This window comes from Poecilia formosa, unplaced genomic scaffold (assembly GCF_000485575.1).
Source record: "Poecilia formosa unplaced genomic scaffold, Poecilia_formosa-5.1.2 Scaffold64, whole genome shotgun sequence".
In the NCBI taxonomy this organism is placed as follows: Eukaryota; Metazoa; Chordata; class Actinopteri; order Cyprinodontiformes; family Poeciliidae; genus Poecilia; species Poecilia formosa.
The window spans coordinates 1,670,267-1,695,845 of record NW_006800003.1 but is presented as its reverse complement, the minus strand read 5'-3'; the positions used below and the strand labels follow the sequence as shown (position 1 = coordinate 1,695,845).

At 40.7% G+C, this 25,579-nt stretch overlaps 1 protein-coding gene across 20 annotated transcripts in view; it reads left to right on the top strand.

Annotated features, from left to right (window-relative positions):
- eya1 (EYA transcriptional coactivator and phosphatase 1) overlaps window positions 1-20,417 on the top strand; it is a 68,337-nt gene extending 47,920 nt beyond the window's left edge. For all 20 annotated transcript variants that reach the window (XM_016672707.1, XM_016672716.1, XM_016672715.1 and 17 more), the window contains 7 exons: window positions 213-302; window positions 12,789-12,847; window positions 12,925-13,085; window positions 13,299-13,413; window positions 13,774-13,895; window positions 15,520-15,620; window positions 18,276-20,417. In XM_016672707.1, the coding sequence (XP_016528193.1) occupies window positions 213-302; window positions 12,789-12,847; window positions 12,925-13,085; window positions 13,299-13,413; window positions 13,774-13,895; window positions 15,520-15,620; window positions 18,276-18,356 (729 nt within the window). In that variant the 3' untranslated portion in view covers window positions 18,357-20,417. The remainder of the gene's footprint in view (window positions 1-212; window positions 303-12,788; window positions 12,848-12,924; window positions 13,086-13,298; window positions 13,414-13,773; window positions 13,896-15,519; window positions 15,621-18,275) is intronic.
- The last annotated feature ends 5,162 nt before the right edge of the window (window positions 20,418-25,579 follow it).

Sequence of the window (25,579 nt, the reverse complement as noted above, 5' to 3'; positions counted from 1 at the left end):
AAAAAAGAGGCTGAAACTTTCAAGTCTTCTTTTATGGGAGAAGCCTGCCGTGGAATTTAAAGGGATTGTGCATTAATTGAGTGACTCAGAGTGAAAATCGTAACTTACTGCGTTTACTAGATCTGCCTAATGTGCTTTTTTAAACAAAGCAACAGAACACACTTCAAGCCTAATAATTCTTTGTTTGATTTAGATATTTTTGTGTGTTTAAGGACCCTCCAACATCTGTATCATTAGGACTAAGGATGGAAGAAATGATCTTCAACTTGGCAGACACACACTTATTCTTTAACGACTTAGAGGTGAGTTTCTCCTTTTGATTTACTCTCCTGTTTGATTATGTACAAATCTCTTCCATTTACAGTGAGTTGATTTTACTGGCTGTAAGAGGCATAAACATATTTGAATGGAAGCTGAATAAGTCCAGTTGTAGTAATGGAAGCAACAACTGCAGTATTACATAGAGCTTTTCTCTCAGTTATCCCCCGTTGCAGTGAAGTATAACCTCAGTCCCTAAGGGATACCGTGAATTTCACATGTGCTGTCAGTCTTCTGGGTCACCAGCCCTGCCCCCACCTCCAGCTCATTCCCACTCTAATGGCCGCCAGTGCAATTTGTCAGGCTCTAGTGTTTCTGTTGCTCTCCTGTCTGCCGGTGTGTCACGCTGTGTGCTTGGTGTCGCTGGCCTCCCACTCCACAAACTCCACCATCACGGCACACAATCCCCTACCATCATCCCTCTCAGGAGTCTTTGCCTCACTGATTCATGTTGTGTAAGGTCTTCCCCTGGGGGAAAATCAATGCATGAGTCATGATACGAAGGTATCTTGAACTTTTTCACTTTGTATTTCCAAACGTCTAGGTATTTCAATTGAATTTCATATGATAGACCAAAACAAAGTAGTGTGCAATTGTGTTGGGAGAAATTGATTCATGGTTTTCAAATCTTTTAATAGGCATCATGAAGACCAAAGAACACAGCAGAAAGGTCAGGGGCAGTTGTGGAAAAGTGTAAAGATGATTTAGGTTATGAAACAATATCCTAATCTTTAAAAATACAAAACCGCAAACCTTCCAAGATGTGACTATCCATGTAAACTGACAATCTGGGCAAGGAGAGCAATCTGAAGAAGGTAACTCTGCAAGAGCTGCAGAAATTCAAAGCTCAGATGTGACAATATGTGTACAGGATAACTATTAGTGATGCACTATTCAAATCAGGCATTAATAAAGTGTCAAGAGTATCAAGAAGAGAGCCTGTGTTGAGAAAAAGTTATAGAAGAAGAACATTTTGCAGTTTCCCACAAACCATATAGAGGAAAATATGAAACAGCAAGAAGGTGCTCTGGTCAGAAAAGAATACTATTAAACAGTTTGGACTACATGCAAAATGCTACGTGGTAGTCCGCTAACACAGCACAACTCCTTAAACACATTATGGTATCAGTATCATCCTGTGGTGATGCTTATTTTCAGTAGGGACAGTGAAGCTAGTCAGAGTTGATAGGAAGAGATACACTGCAAGAAAACCTGCTGCATGCTGTAGTAGAGTGCAGTTGCACTTACTATAAGCGAAGCATACTTATAAGATTTTCATTAGTTAAAACTTTTGAAAACTAAAGGTGCGCCTGTTGATTACGATTTTGGTTGATATTGATTTTTTTGTCTGAAATGCTGCTCAATATAGCAAGAAAGTTGTTGAGTTGGTAACAGTGGAGTCACTATTGTTTACTGCAAATAGGGAGTCATAACCTGGTGGGTGGGTCTGTCAGTCAAACCACTCTTACCGCAGAGCAAAAGAGGACAGTAGTTGATTTTTAGATCTCTGTCGAGGTAGATGAGATTGTTGGATAAGAATCGATTCAAATGTAACTATTGGCCCATCACCGATCTCCCAAAAGTACGAAAATTAGGGCATATTTATCGGCTAGTCGGTTTATCAGTGCACCTCTTTTCAAAACCATGTATTGAGTCCTATTCTCTCATAATGAATTGTAATTTTATGTTTGTTTGACACATAAAATCCCAGAAAAATACAATAAAGTGTGTAGTTTTAAGTTGATGAAATGTAAAAAGTAAAAAAAAAAAAATGCAGTGAATTATTTTGCAAGGCCCTGTAATTTTCTGTGTTGGATATCTGAAATTTCGTTAATAGAAATGTGCATTTGTTGAAATGTGGATACACATTTTACCTGAACTTTGTCCCTGCACCTGTCCATTATCATTTTGCATACATAATTTAGCAGTAATTGATTCTGCTTTTGTTACTTTACAATCATCTTAATTTTATCCAAATTTCTTCCGTCTTATCACAATGACTCCCCTCTTTTCCTGAGAATCCTGCTTTCTTCTCACGTCAAAAAGGAGTAAATGTTTTTCTTGATAATGAAGTGCGAAGAGATCTGTAGCCAGTTTGCCAAGTTTCATTGCTTACCACCGTGTTCGGCTTTGCTACACGAAGCATGTCCAGCAATAATAAAAAGAAAACTCCTCAAACATAGAGTCAAGAGACGGGAAAATATGTGCAAACTCCCTTAGACGGACAAGTGACTGAGATTCCAAATGCAGTCATTGTGATCAAAGTTAATTGGCTCCAATTGGCTGGTTAAATATTTCCTTATGCTCTGGCTGTGTAGAATCCATCTAGCTGCACTTTATTTAATAGATGTGCCCCAATCATTTGAAAGAAAAAAAAAAAGAAAGGCAGTTTGTGACAACTCTTAAATGTGGTTTTGCTCAACTCTTAAATGTGGTTTTGCTCAACATCTGTCCCGTGTTTTGATTTCTTTTCATGTGCTCATAGATGAATTGGCAGCTCAGACTACTTAAAAATTATTTGAAAACCCCGCATGTGTATTTCTTCTGCTCTTTCTCAGGAACAAAACTGTTAGATTTTGTTTTGACACTTTAAAGATTCAGCGTTTTTTCCACTTTAAACTGTGATGACTGAAAACGCTGTGGTCAGTTCAAGGAACGCGTTCCAGGATGACCAAACTCTACAGACGCTGCACTGATTGTCATTAATAATCACGCCAGAGACGGGGTGACATTCTCTCAAAGGCATATTCATCCTCTCTCCTAAACTGAGCCCAGCCTATCTGAGTGTTAATTACTAGTTCTCAGCAATGCCTTACCAGTTGTGTTTCCTCTCTCCTGATTTACAGTCCACCATCTCAAACAGAGCTAAATAGAGTCCCACTATAAATACTGCAGCCAGCAGCAGTTATGTATTTAAGCATGTGCAGAAATGCATTTGGTCCATCTAATTTAGTCTAAGCCATAAAGGGAGACCCCAGAGGCTGTGCAGGAACACAGGTGCAAAGTTAGTGGCCAAATAGTGTTTGAATGGTGCATCCAAGTTTTAACACTGCCAGCCTTTGCACAAAGACATCAGATAAGGTTCTTAAATTTTGCACACAGTTTGAATTTTGCAATATTTTTTAAAGATAAATTATAGCTTTAAATTTTCCTGGAGACTTTTTTTTTTTTAAACCGTTACCTTAAAGCATAAAAACGTTCCCAGTCTGCAGAGACCACAAAGGCACAATATTAGCTAATGTTCTACGTGTGTTCAAGTGTGGATGTGTGAGTGGAGGCCAGCCCGTGTTGATAGAGCTGGTGAGTGATGATTCGGGGGAAAGTCATAAAAAGAAAGAGGGCATGCCGAAGGGGTCAACAGGGATCAGTTTCACCTTTATGTCTCTCTTTCTCTCTCCCTCTATTTTCTTCAGACTTTTTCTGGATCGGCACACTTTTTTTTAGCTTGCTATTTTTTTATTTTTTTATTAAGGTGACTCTTAGAAATACCACAGCTTCACCAAAAGACTCCTAAAAATTCTGCACATTCCCCTGCATATCTCTTATTGATTCTCTGGCACAAACCGTTTACCGCTCAGCCCTTTAAAGGTATTATATGATCAGCACAATTGTTTTGGAGGGGGGCTTTTTACCATCAGAAATGCTCTCAGTGAAGCAATGAGAAAAGTAATTGAAGGCAATATGATCCTCATTGATGTGATTCCCTCTGTATTATTTTTACAATATCAAGGTTTGCATCATAGATGAGCAAAGCAAATTGCTTTGACAAATTATATATTTTTTACAAAATCATAATAATGCTAAATTAATATGAATACTGTAATTACAGTGTCTTATAAAAGTATTTGCTCTACTTTATCTTGTTTTATTCTGTCATGTTACAACCCCAGATTTTATCATGTTATGTGACAGAACAACAGATCGTACCATATGACTTTGAAGTGGAGGGAAAATTATTCTTGGTTTTACATTTTTTTTGTTTGTTTTTATGAAAACCTCAAAAGTGTGACGTTAATATGAATTCAATCCCATTTACTCTAATGCCACTAAATAAAATATAGTCACCCTCAGAAATCACCTGAATAGAAAATAGAGTCCACCTTCATATAGTTTAATTCCACTATAAGTACACTTTCTGGAGGCCTCAGACACAAAAAAGAAAAGCATCATGAAGACCAAGCCCAAACATATCAGAAATGGCTTTAAATAATTACCAAAGGTCCGGGATTCACTGACAGCTACAGTTATGTGAACAAATTGGGACAAAAGCAGCATGAATACTTTTGCACAACACTGTAATTGCCTCTATGTACATGTAACTGATTTATTTGAGGGGATTCTTAAGAGGATTTATTGTCCACATTGTGAAATCTATTAAAATCACCTAAACTGGAAAATCTGACACGTTGGAGTTAACTGATGGTCTGAAGTGATGTTTATAATGAAGCCCACTGAGGTTGAGTTTGCTGGGAAGACTGACAGCTCTGCCATTGCTCAGGTCATTGGAGGGTGGAGGGTTTACTATAGGTGTGTTGCAGCAGCCAGCTCTCCAGTGCCGAACAGTATGTGGGAACCGGGGGCCTCGTTCTGGCTTACCGAGCCCCCTGTGATCCCCTCTCAGTGGGGTACGAGGGCTGCCGAGAAAACAACCCTCCCTGTCTGGAAAAAAAAAGGGCATGGGGGCAAAACACTCAGAGAGAGAGGGAGAGGGTAAGAGGTCTTTAAAGGTGGGAACATTTTAAATAAAATGTTCTATGTGCAACACTTGCAGCACATGCCCTGAAAACATGTGGTGCTGCAAAGTCACACATGCTGACATATACTTACTTTACACACGCTAGTGAACCCACCCACACAAACACACACATATCTGTGTAGCAGTCCTGTAACACTGTATGCTGACTCCCATTTATAGCTCCCAGTCCGCATTTGCAGGGCTGAAACCTCCTCTGTCACTCTCACCCAGAGGCTGACTGTTAATGAGGGATGCAGTGAAATGCACGGTTACCTTTGCCTCGTGGCTGAAATGGTCCTCCTGAGCCTCTTAGGTTGGAGCCGTTCTGTTAGTTTAACATCCCACTGCCAAGAGTCAGATCCTGTGCTTGCCATGCCATAAGAGTGGTAGCTTTAATTATGTTCTCCCATATGGTTTATTTTTCTGTGATTTTCTTTCCTCCTAAGGTGGAACCTGATGCTTTTCTTTGAATTTGGATAATAAGTTGCTCTACTGATTAGCTACCAATAAGCTCTTAAAACGGCACAGCCTTATTTATTTTTATTTTAAAATGAAGACCAATACCTTTTTTAAATCATTAAGATTTGCACCAGATAGGAGTCTGGAACTCCTGTTTGTCTTCCAGTGTTGCTCTGAATCCAAAAACACTGGAAGACAAGCTTTTCCAATTTTTTTACTAGCAAAAAAGAAAAAAAAAAAACATTAAAATAACAGTCTCCTATTTCGTTCACTTTACAATCAAGCAGTTCTTTGTGTTGGTCTTTCTCCGAATATTGGTTGTGATTTGACGAGATGTGAAGAGGCTGAAGGGTTACAAACATCTTTGCAAGGAGCTATGTGCTTTCAGATATACTCCAAACACTCATTTGAGTATTTGCCTGGCCACTGATGCAGGAATTCTGTCATACTCCTCCGTCAAGTCTCAAGGTTGCACCCCTGATGTGTTCTGGAAAGACTACAGACAGAAGGTGGAGGTTTTAAAGCCACCCTGTCACTCATCACACTGCGGCGCTCCACTTCACATCCACTCTGTAGCACCGATTCGCAGCCACACGCCAATCAGTGCTGAGGGTGTGTGGAAAATACTGCATTACTGTCTGATGACAAATTATATTTTAATATCAAAAAACAGGAGACAGAGCACCTGTTCAACATGGGTTTGATGGGAAAAATGAGCATTAACTTTCACAGATTTGCTCTACTTGGCAGGGGGAAAAAAAACAGTTCCACTGTTGTGAGGAGAAAATGCTGATGTGACTGAGATTTGATATAGCACTTAGCGTTGCTTGCCTTGAGGTGTGGTTTGGATGTAAAATGCCAAAATTAGGAAATAATGAGCAGCAGCTCATCTATCAGATGTAACTAATTTACTGCCTACCTGTGAGGCGTGGGGTACTGTTCTTTTCCCAACTTCTCAGAAACAGGGCTTCAAAGACCCACTTTGTTCAAATACAGTTTTCCTCCCTGTATCCTCATGCCCAGCTGTGGGATTTCTCTTCCCCCTCATGTAAAACCAGCATAGACGTCTCTGTACCTGTGCTTTGTTTGGCACTGCTGTTTGAATTCCGTGACTGTTCAAGCAAAGATTGTGGATTGGAATGAAGAGGGTTTGAAGAACTCTCCCTTTGTTACCCACATCCTGTGTTTGACCCCCAGATAATCACAACCCTCCTCCACCCACCTCTGGACAGGGGTCCCTGTGGTGGGAACGGACAAGGAAGTTGCTGGGGGTCATAGACAAGGGGCAGGAGAGGCGGGAGTGGGGGGCGGGATGACAGCCTCTTGCCAGTAGAGTGGCGGTATTGAGAACCTGCGAACAATTGATGAGCCATGTTCACATGGCATTAGCCTGTAGGGTCACAATGCCTTTTGCCAGGACGGCTGCTGCTCCCCACCCCAACCCTGACGAAGCTGCAGCTCACCTGATAGAGAAAACAGAGGAAGAGAGGGCGCTATTTCTAAAAAGCTGACGCCATTGTAAGTCAGTGAGTGAACTACGCCTTCAAGAAGTTAAAACAACTCTGAAAGAAAATGAACATGCCCTTCCTTGTATGTATTTTGGCGGAGTTGCCCTGTCTTTCTTCTCCGTGCCTATGACTGTTCCAGTCACCACTCTGAGCTCTTCCGAGAGCTACAGGAAGACTCTGGCCGTCATTGCTGATTGCTTAATGACAGATGCTGAGAGAACAAAGAGGGCTCTGATAGCCTCCTCCTCAGTGAAAGGCTTTCAGCACTCCAGTGGAAAGACAGAGATAGAAAAAGGAAGACAGTGAACATCCTGAGTTCTTGTGGGATTTTTTTTTTTTTTTTTCGCTTTTTGGCTTTTTTTTATTTCTTGAGCTGCTTGAAAGTCAAATGAACATAGATAAAAGAAAATAATGTTGCTTATGTAATGAACAAAGCTGCTCAGTGTTTGGATAGACCAGTAGCAATGGCTTCTGTTAGAGGGTCTTCACTCTTTGGTACAGTAAGAACATCTGGCGTTAGTTAGTGATAATTGTAGAGCTTGGTGAGGAGCATAAAAGGGAATTCAATAGAAGAGCAATGCTCAAAACGTTCTAAGAAATTGAAAAAGATTGCCCCCTAATGTGCCACTATTATATAAAAATATATTTTGATCACACATAATGTACATAAGCATAAGTACTGTCAACATTTTTTGGTGTGTATGCTGTTACTGAGAGAGGAACATTCTCTGCTATCTATTTTCAGTATAAGTGAGAGTATACTGAAGTCAGAGGACACACACTTGGTTAATTCAGGCAACCAGAGCGAGATTTAAAATTTTGGAAAAAAAAAAAAGAAAAAAAAAAGCTGCTCTATTTTGAAATGTTTGTAAGCCTTTTTGAAATCTAATTGTTAAGAAGCGCTCTTTTATTCCAGGGAATATATATTATTATTGCTACAAAATCACTGCAATATTGCAATCTTAAAGGGCTGCCTGGGTACAGTACTGGTAAGATGTTTGTAGTGTAAATTAAGCTTTTTTTTTTTGCGCGCGGTCAGATATATTACATAATGTGACCACAATCAGCCTTCTCTGTGAACAGTTTACGACTCCAAAGCGTCTCGCATCCGCAGAAGAACACAGACGTCACAAAGCAGCCCACTGTTTATGGAAGAAATAACGGATCCTATTGTCAGTGAGTTGATTTTGAAGAGTTGACAGTATTGTCACAAGAGCTTGATGAAGGAAGCTGATAAAAAGAAACAACAGTGATGGGCTTTTTTGTGGAGCATGCACTGCAATTTCTGTAGAGAAGTCTGTTTGGATGAGTAGTCATAACCAGGAATGGTGCACCATGGGATGTGATGTGCGTCTCTGACACAGACTTTTCATAATTTCATAATTTTCATCATTTAAATTGTTTAAATACGGATTTAACATGCAGAATTGTGATGCATGTCTCACGTCAGTGACTTAAAATCTGAGACGCCTTGAAAACTACCAGATATGTCTCCTGTTTAGTACCAACATATGAAAGTGGCACAAATCCTATGTTCTTTTTGGGTGAAAAGATCGGAATTGGGTCTACAGTGAGAAAGTCAGATATGGATCCCTACCCCTAAAGAAATGGATTTGGGTTGCATTTTCCTGCTGTGTGAACATCCTGCTAGTTGGCCTTAATTTGATAATTTAAATACTGGAGTTCATAGAAGCTTTGGGGACATTGTATGATGATAATAGAAACGAGTCAGAAGAATGTGGGTTTGCCCTATGGTCCGCAAGTCCTCTTATGTTGCTGATGAGAAATGAGAAAAGGTTAAAAATCATTATCAGTGTTGAACAAAGCTTTATAAAACCTGAATGGAAACTGACCACAAAATTCTCACCTGTGCATTTCTTCCAATAACTTTATCTGCATCGGACACCTTGCTACAAAAGGAACTCTGACTTTGTTCTCTCTACAATTTACAACATTAATTATACCTGCAGGTTCTCTACCAGGTGCTAATTTGTCAAATTCCAAATGATAGTCTGAACAGTAAAATTCACCACCCAGCAGTATTTCTTTCAATTGCATCCGCTTCTTACAGCACCATTCATGGCTCTGTGGTGTTTACGAGGGCGTCAGAAGTGGCTCCTAATGAGTACGTGTAAGGGTTACTGTACAACATTCCCCGCAGCCACCTCCTCTATTAGCTTTTCCAGTCCGCACAGGGAGCCGGTGCAGAGGTTTATACCAGCACCAGCTGGGAATAGTAATTCCTGGAGTCTTGCTCATTCTTCCAGCAAGTTTCCCCCCATTTTTTTCCCCATGTGCACACAAACAGACAAAATTCTTTGTTGGAGGTCCCAAAACCCTGTCCATCATTTAATCGGGCATTGTTTCATAGTTAAGATACTATAAACATACAAAAACAATGTAGTAGGGGAAAGGAGACACTCAAGTTGTAGGTTCAGGCTATTATATTTTTCTTGGCCTTTTTGAGTCTTAAATGCTTTACATTTGTTGAGGTTTGCTGTGTTTATTAGCTTTGAGTCCATAAAAAGTCATTCATAATCAGGCTGCAGTTATGGCGGCTGTGTTTGGCCTAATTACTGAGCCATATGTATGTGTTTGGGATTCTTTTGGCTGTAGGAACTTAAATGGGTCTATAATTAACACACAGAAAAACATTGTTCTCAAATATCTGTTTTGATCCATGCTGGCTGTCACACTCTGAAAGAAACAAATTACATGGAGAGAACAAACATGGGCAGCTATTGTCAACAGGGCACAAGGAGACAGCGTGTAATTTTGGATCCAGTGCCAAATGAGTGGAAGTGAATGGCTCTGTACCAACGCAGTGAAAGACGTGGTGGGAGCTGATTGTTGGAAGATTGTGTCTGATTCATCAGCAGGTAATTACTTGATAATAGAAGCATTCCAGTCGCTTGCACCACAATGGGGGCTTGGGGGGCGGGGAGTATGTCGAGGCATTCTCTACTGGGGGCTTAACTCAACGAGTTGTTTTTCTTTTTCTAAACAAACTGGTTTGCCTTCACAATCGAGGAATTGCGCACAACAACATCAAGGTTAGCGTTTGCTCAAGATGCTCGAGATGGGACCGACCACAGCTTTCTTCAACTATTAATCTGCAAGCGAGTGGAAACATGTTAGAACAACAGAGCAATGAGCCCCCGCCAGTGTTAGTTGGCAGTCCATCTTCTGGAACGCGGAGCTGTGTGCTGGCTCCATGTGAGGTCACCACGGACTCCTAGCATTTTACCCATTGCGCTCCTCCGTTTCCTCCTCTCTACCCTTGCTCCTCCCTCCCCCCCCCTTATCGGGGTGCTGGAGCCCCCGAGAGGAGGGGCTAGGGGTCACGGGGTCAAAGTCTTTTCCTCTTTGGATCTTAGGGCTTGCTGGGAGAGACTTGGCGAGAGAATGGCTGCATTAGAGCTGGGGTTGGGGGTCAAGATTTTAATTCTGTTAAAGAACAGCTGGTTTGAGTTTCTCCTCACGTCGCTATTCCCTCCCTCTCTCCACAAATCCAGGGAGATGAAAAATTTGTTCAGAGGGGAACCAGTAAAATAAAAAAGGTTTACGGTCCAAAGCCCTTACCCTTACCCTGCTCGAGCATTAGAGAGGAATGCAATAACGTCAGCATTTGGCCTCGCTTAGACTGACCTAAAACAAGGAAGTCCTTTTTGTGTTTGGGTGTCTTAACAACCGGATGAAACTTAATTAAAAAGCTCAAAAAATTTAAATGGATTTTTCATACTTTAAACCAGGGACATTCTTTTGCTCAAGTATCAACTTCCATGAGAAATTATTATTTCTCACATAATGTTAAACAGGTGAAACTGACATGTTTGGCAGTTACTTTACCTTTCAAAAGGCTGCAGATTTTTAGATAAATTGGAAAATAAACTGCATCGTTGTAATATCTAGTACTCTTTCTGTCAATACAACATTTGCCAGCTGCCAGAAACAAATTTAAAACATAATATTTCACAAATTTCCATCCTTCACAAACACATTGCTCAACCTCCTTCTCTATTAACATGAGGGTTTGTTTTTTTTTATTAATATTTAGTAAGAATAAATAGTTCAGCTATCTTGCATTACTTCTGCAACACATGCAGTGTGTTGAACTGAATTTCAAGGCAGGATAACTTCGCATTTCAAACATGATGATGGTATTGAGAGAGTGAAAGTAGGGAATAGGCACTAAAGCACTCATATAAATGGAAAACTAATAGGTTTTTTCTTCTGCCTGCTGCATCCTGTGCTGCTCTGCTGGCCGGCCGGCTGGCTGGCTCACTAGCCCCGGGGCAGTGTTGGTGTGTGGCGCAGCAGCAATCAGAGGTCATAATTTCATTGGCGGTTAGCATCAGGTTCAATTTTTCTAGTAGGTTACATTTACCAGAAAGTCTGGATTGTGTTACTGTGTAACGGTGGAATCAGCGCAGAGCTGTAGGATCCCTCTACCTTTCCAAGACGAGCCAGGCAACCGCAAAGGAGAACTCCAGCGTGCAAGTCTTTAGAAAATGCACAGAGTACACATTCAGCCAGTCGATTAGTGTTAAGTTTTATACCCCAAAAACCCCTAAACCAGATTAACTATGAATCTTCTTTTAAAACGTTTTGTATATAAATCTTTGTGTTTATCTGCGGTTTATAACAGAAGTTCATATGAAAGTTATTTGTTTTTAAACCTCCCTCGAAGAATTACTTCTTTCACAATGATGCCGATCTAATTTTGAAAGGAATTAAAAATGCATACCATAGATTTTCTCAACAAAATTTACATATTGTTCTTTGCATATTGTTACAGGTTATTTGTATATGCACCAGCATTGACATACTGAAGGCAGAACAACTTTTCTGAAGTCTCTTTTTATTTTATTATTTTTTTTATTTGAAGTTTAATTAATGATATCAGTATTTGTAGCTATTAACAAAGCATTTCATTCTCCTGTACTTAACATTGCAGTTCAGTTTATTTCTATTATTAAACTATAGAGGCCAGTAATCATTAAAAGTTTTAAATTCATAATTTTATATATTTGAATTATATGTTACTTTATATTTAATACCTTGAGTTCAAAATTTTAGAAAGTTACCTTAAGTATCTGGTATAAGTACAAGTTGGCAAGAAACTGCACATGCAGAAATTGCAGTGCGATATGAGTCGTTTAAAAAAATGCTAGAAAGTGCCTGTCTTGATTTCTAACAGCTGCTAGCTTAACTACCATCGCTAGCATCTCTCTCCCTCTACTTAAACACATTGCGAGTACTCTGAAGCTACTTTCTGCTCAGGTATGTTTCACAAGTTCTTAACATTGCCAGAAAACTTTTCCTGTTTTCCACTCAAGCATATTTCTACTGAGCAGACATAAAAAAATAAATAAATAAATAAAAAAACCTCCTGCCACATCTCTTTGGGGAAGCCATATTAAAGTGTGGCTTATGTAAACCGCTGGCGATCAAGAGTTAAGGTGCACCCAGTGACCTCAGTACCAGCCAATCAGTTAAAAAAGGAAGAGTGTGACACTTGATATTTGATTGGGGCCACTTTGAGGATTCAGCAAGGAAATGCAAAGAGTGGTTTGAAAAAGTATAAAGCTTTTTTAGCTTAAGGAAAGACTTATAAAGCCAAAGCACACTTTCCAGATTAAAAAAAATAAAATCTCTATCAAGTATTTTCACAAGAAAACAAAACTGTTTCCGATAAAAAAATAAAAAATAAATAAAAAATGTCTTGATAGTCTCATAATCTAAGATGAATGCTTTGTGTGTTTCAGGAATGTGACCAGGTACATATTGATGATGTGTCTTCGGATGATAACGGCCAGGATCTAAGGTTCATAATATCTGATGATTTGTCAAAAACAGTGGAGTAGCTAGAGCTAACGCGTCTCATCTTGGTTTTTATTTTAGTACGTATAACTTCAGCGCTGATGGTTTCCACGCAGCAGCTACGAGTGCCAACCTGTGTCTGGCCACAGGCGTTCGGGGAGGCGTGGACTGGATGAGAAAACTGGCCTTCCGCTACAGACGAGTAAAAGAAATCTACACCACCTACAAAAATAACGTCGGAGGTAATCCCCAACAAGCAGTGCTGCATGCACAGTTCTGCTGGGCAAAAATGAGTCTGCACATACGCGTGCGGGTGCTTGTGTTCCCTCTTTGTGTGGCTGTTTATGCGAGTGCCTACGTGTGTTTGGTGGGGGGTAGGGGGGAGTCAAATTTTGAAAATTTCAGTGGTATTCAGATGGCTGGTCCAACCCAAACATTGTTACCCTGCGTTTCAGGTCTGCTGGGCCCTGCCAAAAGGGAAGCCTGGTTGCAATTGCGAGCAGAAATTGAAGCCTTGACGGACTCCTGGTTAACACTGGCACTAAAAGCACTAACATTAATCCACTCAAGGTAGGACTCCAGAGAGCAAAATAGTACCCAGATCCACACCGCACATCTATAAGCCTGTATGTGGTGTAAATAAGCCAAGTGTGTCCGAGGCGATTAAAAAAAAAAAAAAGAAAGAAAGAAAGAAAAAGAAGAAACACTGCTGTGGATCTTTTTTTTTTTTTTTTGGACAGCCTGCCTATTCTAATTTTGACAAATAAGTGTGCTAAAAGATCTGAGCTGAAATACGAGCCAATCCTTCAATGTAAGACATGTTTTGGGGACTTGATACATTGCTTTGTCTTTTATGCAGCACATTGTGTTTTCTTTTCTCCTCTCTCAAAGTGATTTAAAATGATGTCACCACTTTACTCTCCTCCTCAGGTCAAACTGTGTGAATATTCTTGTGACCACCACGCAGCTCATCCCGGCCCTGGCGAAGGTCTTGCTCTACGGCCTGGGAGTCGTCTTCCCCATAGAGAATATATATAGCGCAACAAAAATAGGTAAACTATGCTTTCCTATATCCGCTTCATTATTTTTGAGCCTTTTGCTTTGGGACGTGCTTATTGTTTTAGCATTGCGAGTGTAAGCAGCCAAGAGATGCTCGGTGACAGGACTCCGGCTGGGGGGCTGGGGGGAGATGGGGTGGAAGGCGTGGATTTTTGTCACCGGAGAGGGTTGATGTTCTTCCGTGAGGGAATAGTCCTAATCAACCTGGGATTATTTTCTTGGAGCAGGACCTGTGCTGGGCCTCTGCTCCTCGCCTCTGCATATGAAACCACTTCTGCGCGTTTATGTCATTCTAGAGAAACAGAAGCCCCTCTCCTGCTCCTCCTCCTCCTCTTATTCCTCCAATTTTCCTTCCACTTTCGCCCCTTTTCACTGTTTCGAATACAAAAATAATCATCAAGCTCCCCTCTTGGGAGGTTTTCCAATGTCTATGGATCAATTCACGCATTTGCAAATTCTTATCCTGATTTTAGGTGTACAGTTTAAATTTGTCCTTTCCATTTTGAACGCACCAACAAACTACTGTACTCTCATGTACTTATGTACACGTGTAAATAGTTTTTTTTTTCTTGTTGTAGGTAATATTTTCATAAACTGTAGAGCTAAATGATCATCAAGACGCTGACAACTTACATATAATTAGAATGAAATTATAATTTAAAAACCTTATGGTTTTAATCACCATTTGGTTCAGCATTTGACCCCAGATTAAAACAAAAATAATTAAACTTTTAATTGAGTCATATAAACACATTTCCTTACAGTAGAAAATATGCAGAATCTAGCAAATTACTTTACACCATTGGTTGGCAAACCAGCTATGACACCCCTGGAGGGAATTAATTGACTCATAGTTGGTACATTGTGTACCAACCACGCAAAGGAGGTAAAATAGCCTTTTTATGGAATATTGGAGCAGATTTGCAGGGTGTTACACATTTTGCTCACAAGAAGGGAAAAACTAAGCTGTGTTTGTTTGTTTTTTTTCTGCGTGAGAAAAAAAACAGGCTGTCATGGGTTGAGCGCCACCCATCACATTTATGTTAAGACTATTTTCATACTGAAGTTGGAAAGGAATGAATAGCATCAATTTATCAATCAATCAAATTTTATTCATGTTTCAGATGTAACAAAAAGTGTTTTACTAAGGTTCAAAAAAAGGGGGAAAAACATCTAGCAAATATCAATCAACCAGAAAACAAAATTCAAATATATTTAATAAAATAATTATTACTAACTAGAATGTAGTGCTCTAAAAAGGGATAACTGGGAAATAAACAATAAGGATAAAAACAACATAAAACACTTAAAGTCTCCAACATAGAAAGTCTTTATTAACTCACCAAACTCAAGAGTGGTTTAATCATTTGTCCCAAATTCTAGTAAAAATGAGGAGACCTTGATGCTTTTAAGGCTATTTTAGGGGTGATCTTATCACATCTATTTCCTGAGCTCAATGTTTACACTCTTCCTTGTTTTGTGAGTGTGTGGCGTTTTTAAAGAGGCTCTTGTCACACCGTGCCTTTGAATCAACCTGGGGACTCGGTGGCCGTTGCGGGAGTGTGTTTCTGCTTGCATCCATGAAACGCTCCACTAACATCCTGACTTTCTTCGCAGGGAAGGAAAGCTGCTTTGAGAGAGTAATTCAAAGATTCGGGAGGAAAGTTGTTTACATTGTTATCGGAGACGGGGTGGAAGAAGAGCAAGGCTCAAAAAAGGTGAGAGGCACAAAACGGCTTATTCCTTCAACTTTCCATTCCATAGTGCCAGAAGCTTGTTATAGGCACTCAGAGAACACACAAAACATACCTGCCATGCCACTCCAAAGAAAGTAATTAGCACTCCAGTTCTCCCTCACAATCTCATCCGTTTATCCTCTTATTAGGCGTCCAAGTACAAGAAGGAAAGTTGGTAGGCTGTAATCAGCGCTCTTCCTCCTCCATCTCAGGTTTGCAGAGCCGGGGAGGAGGGAGATGGCATAATTATATATTCCTGCTCGCTGCTTGGAGCAGTGTGAAAGCTGCATGTGTAACGCTAGACAAGCCCTTTCAGGCATGTTGAAGGCGCATCGTAAATAGAGCGCACATAAAGAAGACTTAAATCATTGTTGATGAAATTAGAATATTTACTGCAATGACAGGCCTGTTAGCACGAGATGGATTGGGCTCAAATCCGTTCGGGGAAACTACTTTTTTCCCCCCCTTTCTTTCTTTCTTTCTTCAGACGAGTCCGACTTGCCGTTTTTAAAATGTTGCCAGCTGGCTTCTGCTTCTTCTGTTGTGTATTCAGCATTTCTGTCAAGTTTTAGATGCAAATCAAAAGGCCGTTTGCTGCAAACGTATTCATTATGAAATTTATTAGCGGCTTTGAAGCGTGTCTTCCTGACAGTTACCATGGAGCTCTTTGTCAGGCCGAAGACTCACATTTTCTTTGAAGCGTCTCCAGCTCCTTGTCCCTTCACCTGTTTGTCAGGAAACCCTAAGCAGAAGCACGGGGGCAGATGGACAGTGATTAGAGGAGAGCAAACAACTTTTTTGCTGTGAGTTAAAGTGTAAAGCAATAGCTCTATATTATGAAAAGCGAACACACTCTGGGAATCCAATCTTGAGGGACGATTGTTGAATAGATGCAAATATTTTTGCTCAGTCTTGAGTTGTTGGAGTGTGACATTGATGGAAGGATAAGGTGTTATTTTTCCCATATGAGTGGTGCGAGTCCCGTGAGACGCCGCGAAGTAAAAGGTTTCTGTGTCAACATCAGAGAGGACGTGGAATAACACGACAATTTCACCCGTCAGGAGGCGCATATCAGACGTGACACCACGTGGAACTACAAAAGCAAAAGTCTCAAAGTCCTCATTCCTTCACCTTTTAAACAAAAGAAAAAAGAAAAAAAAATCCCCGAAACAATTCTGTCTTCGGTTATTACCATCGCCTGGGAGAAAAGGCTGAGATAACATCTCCAGCTTTTAAACTTAAAAGCAAAGACAATTTACAAAACAAAAAGCAAAGAGCTTTTTAAGGGTCAGTGCAGGCTCTCCTAAGCGGAACATACGCCTGGGAGAGGCCATACCTTTGATAAGGGGAGGGTAATGGGCTCCACACACTGAAGAGCTGAGGACTCTACCTGACAAGCTCCTTTCATTCGCTGCGACTCGGGTTTCTCCTCCGTACTTTGCTCGGGAACAACAGCTCATTTGCACTGTCCTAAAAACACACCGGCAAGCAGGAAGCTCGGTGAAAAGACACCATGGGGAGCTCACTTCTGTTATGCCTGAAAAAAAAAGCTGCTGGCTTAGATCGGGGCTATAAAACAATTCACTGATGCTGCAGAGAAAAGTAATTTTGAGGTATGATGTGTCTTTAGAGTTACAACTGTTGTTCTGGGAAGTTGACAATATGGTCCTCGTTTATTTAATGGACAGCCTTAAATAAAAAAAAACATGAAATCTACAATAAATATTTTCATGGTTTATAATTATACACCAGTGTTGCTCATTGTTTGCAAAAGTATTCACACCCCTGGAAGTTTTTTTATGTTTTGTCATGTTACAGCTTCGCCTTTTAAGGTGCTTAATTTGGGACAACAGGGAAAGGACATTTTCAAAAAAGTTTTACAAATAAAAAAAATCTCAAGTGTAATATCTCATAAGGCACCGTTCAGTCCGCCATCTTAAAGTGGAAGGAGCGTAACACAACTCCAAACTTAACATTTAAAGAAGTAACCAAGAACACCGAGGGAGGTGCAAAGATTCACATTTCTGGAGTCGGATTCTGTTGATACAACAATCATTACTCACACACTCCCCGTACCTGGTTTTGACAAAAAGAGTGGCAAGAGGAAGTCCTGTTGAAGGTAGCTACCATCCATGTTAGGAAACTAACACTGCATATCGTACCAGAAACACCATGCATGGTGGTGGCAGCATCATGCCGTGCAAAAAAAAAAAAAAAATTCAGATCACTCCTCGAAGTGCAACATATCAGACACTATGTTCACCGTCCCCCTCTATCCAATCTGAGTCTTTGTGATGATAAAGCAAAAATGTCTGTCTATAGATGTTCCTTCACAACTATGCACTACTTTGTCAGTCAACCACATACAATCTCAATAAATCACATCTAAATGTTGTTCTTGTAATGTGACAAAATGTTAAAAAAAAAAAAAAAAAAAAAAAAAACTCAAAGGCTATACTGTGTGTCTCAATCCCAGCTTTTCAAAGCGTTGTTTTCTGGACATTTATGTCTAATATTAAACATCTTCCATAGCTCTTCAGTGCTAATAGCTGTTGATTTTCTCTTCAATAGTGAGACGTGCATCATGACAGAATGTTTCGATGAAGTCCTGACACGATGCTTCTGTTTGTCTCACAGCACAACATGCCCTTCTGGAGGATCTCCAGTCATTCGGACCTCATGGCCCTCCACCATGCTCTCGACCTGGAGTACTTGTAGCACTACACCAACACCACAGTAAACCCCTCTCTGCACATCAGGACATCGAGCGACCTTTCACCTTTGCCCTCTAGCCCCTATCCTTTGCTTTGCCGTGGCTTCCAGAGCTCAGAAAATAGGAAAAGCGCCCCCACCAATACCCTCTCACACACAAACCCCAGCTCTTCCTCGTGTGCTGCCCGGTTGCCCGTCTGCCTTTCGCTACAATGAATGAAAAAGAAAAGAAGAGGAGAGGAGGAGAGCGGGGGGAAAAAAGAAGAAGAAGCACGCGGTTAATGTGCTGACATAAAGTCACACATTGTCTTAACCCTGAAACTTTTCATTTCTCTTCTCTGCGACACAAAGAACGGGAGAGAGAGGTGAATTTATGGCGCAGCAGCTGCTCGCCCTGGTTACTGTGAATCGGCTGCTCTCTGAAGCTGCCAAAGTGTTTTACGGCCCCTACACACCTTCCCGTTTGTGCCGGGGCTCCGTCAGGTTTCACACCTTAGAGGAGAGCAGAGCTACTGATGGCCTCGCCTTCCGCACTGCAGAACTCAGCTTCAGCTGCCGGCCAAGCTTTCCGCCGTTTTCTCCACGTACTTTGCTCTTTACCAGTTTTCCTTTCGATTCGCCACCTTTCACGTCTCCTCTCTCTGTAAAGCGGACAGACGGACAGACTCGAGGCGATTTCTGTCCAGCCTCAGCGTGGGAGTCCTGTGCTTCTTATTTATGAACAGACTTTGCAAGTGGCCCCCTGCGCCACTGAGAAGGTACCTCAATAAGACTTGTGCCTTTTACAAAGAAACGGTGAGAGGAAGACACTTATGGAAGAATTAAAAAAAAAACAAGAAAATAAAAGGGGGTTTTCTAATAATTTAAGAAAATTAACAAAAAACTTATTTACAACGCTAAGACAATCGTGTACAGAGGAAATCCTTTTTTTTTTTTTTCCTGTGTGTAAGTTTGTAATCACTGGACTATTCCTTCCTATAATCATTTAGGTACATGCTCTTGAAAGGTGGCTTTGCTTTTTAATTGAAGTAAAACTATAAAAGGAATTAAATTGCCCACAAAGCTTGTGGACGACACCTGAAAGTGTTGGACGTGTTCAAGTTGAATTTTTGTTAAAACGGTGTAGATATTGGGATCGTGTGATCAACTGTTCGTCAAGACCAAAATCGTTGACATCAAAGTGTCAAGGAGCTTTCTGTTGATTCTGAGTCGTGTCTCATCCTTGTCTCCTCTACTATATGTTCCATATTTGAAGGGGAAAAGGGGTTTATTTTAGTCACTCAGAGAGGTAGCTCTCCACTTGTGTCCTCATGGCATTTCACCAGCTTGCAACCCTGATCTCAACATATTAAAAAAAAAAAAAAAAAAGACAAAATTAACTCTGGTGAAGGTTTAAAGAATTGCAGCAAAAGGCAGTTTCCTGCCTCCTGCGGGGCATTTTAACCGCATTTCGGATAAATCTGTTATTTAAAGAAGCAAGCTTGAATAGGTTTTATTATCTTTTATACAAGCACTATAAGAACTCTTGTACAGTGAGCGTAATTTTGTATGATGTAGTGTTTTTATTTCAACGTTGACTTCGACGGGGTAATCATACTTAACCGTGAAAGAAAAGCCACTAACTTTAAGGGATTGGGGAACTTACAGGACATGTGCTATCAACTGTGAATTTCTTAAATAGAAACCGACTTGTTGCGTTTCTAATTTTTCCCTCCTTTGCACATGTTCACTCTTGGCCTTCGCATTTAACTTCGGATCCCTCTCCGCTCGAACAGAGCCCCCCTTTGTGTCGAAACAACCTCCACACACACACGCACACACACTCACATACTGCTGCTAGATCAAGGTAAAGGTAGGTAAATAAAGAAAATGTTTTATAGATTCATACAGCACGCTTTTTTTTTTATTATGTTGCAATCATAAATGCAAACTGGAAATAATTTACACTTCATGGGCCTCATTGTGAAAACGCAAAAGATTGTTGTGTCTGCAAAAATATGTGTACAGATGTTTTTGACATTATTATTTGATTGTGTTTAAATTAATAAAACTGATTTGTGAGCTGTTGCATGTCGTCTGATTTCTTTGGTATGCAAAAGCGTATTTTTAGCATGTGCTAAAATATGTGGTGGGGGGGTGTTTTTTTCTCCCATTTCTCAAATGTGACTTAATGTGGTTACAAGATTAAAAAGCTTCACCGATATCTTTCTGGACGTCAGACTAAATCTGAGGGCCCACAACTTAATCCAGTAATACTTAGCAGCAAGCAATCATCCCATACACCATCGATTTATAAAGTCTGCACTCAAACCTGGATGTGGACCAAATAGCAAGTCAATCTAGATTCCCCTTATTTTTAGGACATGTTCAGCTGAGTCTTCACTGGCTGCTTCGTGTGACAAACCTGAGCGCAATGGATCCTGCTACTGTAGCAAATAAGGCCAATAATATCGGCTTTTAATAGTGCTTAATTTATAAATCATGCAATCAACGAAGTGTCGTCCACACAACTAATCGGAACCACCGTTAAAACATTTTATTTATCCAGATCATCAACAAGTCAAATCAAAATAGAATAAGCTAATGTTTACGTATCACCTCAGCAAACCTTCACCACCTTCTAAAATGATTATTACTCATAATAAGTATTCAACACCTGTTCTGTTTTTATTGTAAAAAAATGCTTATGGGTTTCTGACAGATTTTTAACAGTTTTAGAAAAAAATTATTCACAATAAATGTTTTTTTCCTTTTTTCTGTACTTTTTTGTTGTCGTTATTGGGCCATTCAAATTTACGCTCGAATATATGATCAAATATTTTTAGGACAAACATTTGCTAACTTTGTGAAACATCAAAAATGAAACACCAAAATAAGAAAAATAAGTAATGAAGTTATCAAGGTAATTGGGCACAATTAAAAGACAAAAAAAGCTGCTCTAGAAAATTATTAGAGCAATTAGAGCAGCTTACTCTCATGAACAAACAATTGCACCAGGAATTGGGTGCCTTTTTTGTCTTCATTTTAATGAAAAGGGTTTTCTCCTCACTTCTTCTGCACCTTTGAACACTTCAGGAAATCTGAATTAGAACGTCTGTTGTTTGAGCGCACTTACCATATGCTCAAATATGCATCGACTATTCAAAATACATCAATACAGCAATTTTATTAAAGTCCCACATCTGCTAACTGTATTTTTCATAATGCCTATAAGAAGCTAGGAAATACTCTGCCTAATATCCCTAATATATTAAAACCCAGGCAAGAAAAAAATGCATATGCATGCGAGGTAGGTTTTAATGAGGTGGTCATTGCTTAAAGGGTTCAGTATGTAACACAAGTCTTGACATGCAAGACTTGTGCTTCGTACCTCCGGCCTCCTGAACCACTACGAATAATTAAGAATGCGTGGAATTTTATTACAGCCGCGCAAACTGTTTTAATATCCAGAGCAGTTGTGTCAACATGTGAACGAGGAGCGACGGACATCTCGCAAGACTGGGCCGAGCGAACTCTGGGTCCTCTCACCGGAAGTCCGCATCACGACGATTCTTAAAGGCGCTTTTCCCAAATTCCGAACAGGTGAAAGTGTCTGAGATCCTGGCTCGCTTTCCTTCTTGGAGGGAAGCACTGCTCTGTCGCAGACTAAATGTCTTTCTCCCTCTGATAAGTTTTCCTGATGCTCGGAGATCTGGGAGAAATAGCCAGACAGGACCAGACCAGACATTTCTTTGAAAAGAGTGGGTGTCGATGCACGCCAGCCAGCCAGCCAGCCAGCCGCTCTGGCTGTTTTAGCAGAACAGAGGGGAGCCAGATTCTTTCTGCTCAACTCGTCTCTTTTACCTTACTCTCAATTTCTCTGTCGTAGCTTTGATTTTTGCTGAGATTTATCGTCGTCGATTTAATATTTGCGGCCACTGGACGGTTGACTTTTATGCTCGTTATTGGTGGTTTCTCCTGCGCATCTACATTTACAGGATAAATAAAATAAAATAAAATAAAATAAAATAAAGTACCTCTTCCCTCTTAAGTCTTGATTTGGTCATTCCTCTCCGTGACGTCCCACCAAAGTGCCCACCCTCCATAAAACTGTACTGCAATAACAAACATTGCCATCGGTGATTTACGACCTTGCCCAGACAGTGATTTCATGCAGATTTCCATAGAAGGGGCCCCTCTGACGATGCATCGCAATTGAACTGGTATCGTGTTACACACGTATCAAAGTCGCCCCCAAAAAACCTGATCCACATGCACATGAGCCACATCTCTTTTACGAGCGGGAAGCCTATTAATAGGGTTGTGTTCTTTTGGTGGCTAATGTGTCTCAAGTTGAGGGAATTTGCATCTGCAGAGCGCAGCTGTCCACAGATTCAGACAATAGGCAAAAAGCGGGAATCAAAAAGGAAGAATTAGACAAAAACAAACAAACAAAAAAAGACCGTCCTCAGAAGTATCTGCTCAACCTGCAAAGCTCAAGCTGCGGGGCTTCACAATCCCTTTTTTTATTCTTGTTTTTGACTCATCTTGCTTGCCTTGAAGCCTGGTGAGAAAAAAAAAAAAGCCAATGTTACTGACTGCTGTGACAAAAGAAAAGTCTTTTGCTCCTGTTGACCAGATCCCAGCCGTGGCAGGCGGTGACGGTAGCAAACCTGTTGTCATGCTGTCGCAGTCGGCGGTGCTAAACTAGACCCTTTGTTTACCGTCTGTTTATTTCTCAGTTCCTGGGATTTGAACGACGGAGCAGGGCAGGGACAGCTGGTCATAAGGAAGCCGCGGATGCCAGGGATCTCAGCCAGGAGTGCCAGCTCCAAAGTGGGCCTGTGTCCACAGCTACGCCTGTCCAATGCAGACTGGGCATTCCCAAATGAGTTAGGATTGTCAAATGCTATTAATGTATTTTGGCAGAGGGTTTGATGGGGTCAACACCGTTGTGGTCTTTGGGGGTTAATAGAGCCGGAGAGCCGGGTTGAGCCACGTAGGGGTCTTTAAGGTTTGGCTGCCGTACACATGCAGGGATCAACAAGATGAGAACTATGTCATTGTACATTTTTTTAACCACTAAAATTCTATAACACGACATTAGTGATATCACACAATGCCAAATAAAAAAAATAAAAAACATCACATTTGCCAGAAAGAGGGAGAAAAAAAACTAACCACTTACTCTCTTTCGACCAATTTATAGCACTGGTCTTGTTTCTTGTGCGTTCCTTGGTTTTAATCACGCTGCTGGTTCACTAAACCAGCTCTCTAAAAAAGAAAATAAAAAAAACTATTGGCGCCTTCACAGAACAGCTGTATTTTCTTCAGAGAATACATTTCTCATGGATACAGAAATACTTATTCAATTGGTAACACTGCATCTTATTTACAGGTGACAAATTCAAGTGGGTTAAAACCATGTCACACTCTTAAAAGTGTAAGGAAAAGATTTAATTGTGATGAATCGATCCCAAACTCTGCGGTAAACTCGATTAACTCTTTTTAAGAATTGTAATTAAGTCCCACTACTCCCAAAGCTGGGCGCTATACTTCCCCTGGTCTATTTACATAAACTTAAAACTATTTGCATTAAAGTGTGTGACCATAGAGTGTCAACACTTGAATTATGAGAAGGGATGAAACATTGTCTAACAAAGGCTTTGTAATTTTATGATCTGGATCGGTAAAATCAGTTTTATTTGTGATTCAAATAAAGGATCGATCTCACAATATGAACAACGTCCATATTGTAGACGAATAAAGTCCCTTTGTCCAGCTTGTCCTCGTTTATGAAAACCCTGGAGATGTCGGCCTTTATGTCGATGCCTACCAAGTTCCCCCCCCCCACCTTCGTGTATTTTTTTGGAAATTAAAATTCCCCCTCCAAATGCTCCTACAAAGCATTCCTTATACAGAAGAAGGTACATCTCTGTCTGGACTCAAAAACTAATTGGCTGAACAAACTCAGCAACACTTTTATGTAACCTCTCCCCACAGTGCACAACCGCTGTGAGGCTGCAGTGTTTGGGTTGTTACGAGATTGAGTGGCAACGCTCAGCCCAGAGTTGAACCGGCGCTTGCCGTCTACCCAACCGCACCGCGGCTCCACCTGCATCTGCGGTCAAACACACACACACACACACACACACACACACACCCTGCTATTTACAGGGCCCACCGCACCGGTCCGTCTAAAGGTGAGTGGCAAAGATTTATAAGGAGAGCCGAGGCCACCCCACTACAGTGAGAATGTGTGTGTGTGTGTGTGTGTGTGTATGTCGGTGTCCTCGTTCATGACTTCTCCGGCTAACTCATGAGCTGTGAGCTACGAGGTCCCTGAGGGTTTATAATTGCAGTCTCCTCGGACCTCCCTCCGTTGAGTGTGTGAGCATGTGTGAGTGTCTTTGTAACATTGTCCCCTCTCTGCTGTTAATTGGAGCGCCGCCCCTTAGGCAGGCCCCCTGCCCCCCACCGCCTTCAAACCGGCATTTAAAGGAGCCGTTTTAACGAACTGTCACTAATGCACACGTGTTCCAGCTCAGTTTGTTTTCGCTTAACATAGATAAGCAGGAATATTGTCCGTATTTTTGGTTTAAATAGAAAAGAAACACTAGCTCTAGTCCTAAGGTGAACTTGCTGTGTTTTGAGTTACGTGTATTTCCTTGAAAGGCTTGGAACGGCTGCTGCTGTTTATTATCATGAAAAGGAAATTGAATTCGTTTCCTCTGAATATGTCCAAGTACAGGTCCAAAGAGACATATTTTTTCCCCGACCTACGTAAATGCCATTATCTTCTACTTCAGCTAACACATTGTGTGGTTGCGTACTCCAGAATTTTTTCATCTAGCTATGAATTTTGTTTTTCACACACACTTCAATGTTTTTAGCTCATCAAACAAAATTCACCATCAAAAGTCCTCCTTTCTTCAAATGACCAAAATACATTTGTTTCCATAGTACGTCTCCCTATTTTAGATGGGATGATCTGAAACAGTGTTCTCCAACTCTGACACACTCTTGACTTAATCAAGAGGCCTCTACAACCATTGATGACATGCTGAGGAGGTAATTCAATCATTTGAATCAGGTGTACTGCAGCAGAGACGCATCTAAAATTTGAAGGACTGCGGGCTCAGGGGACCACCGGTCTGAGCAGCCAATAAAAACCCAAAACATTTTCTACATAAAACCTTCTCACACTGATTTCAATGAATCATTAGTGTTTTAAATGGACAGCTTGTTGG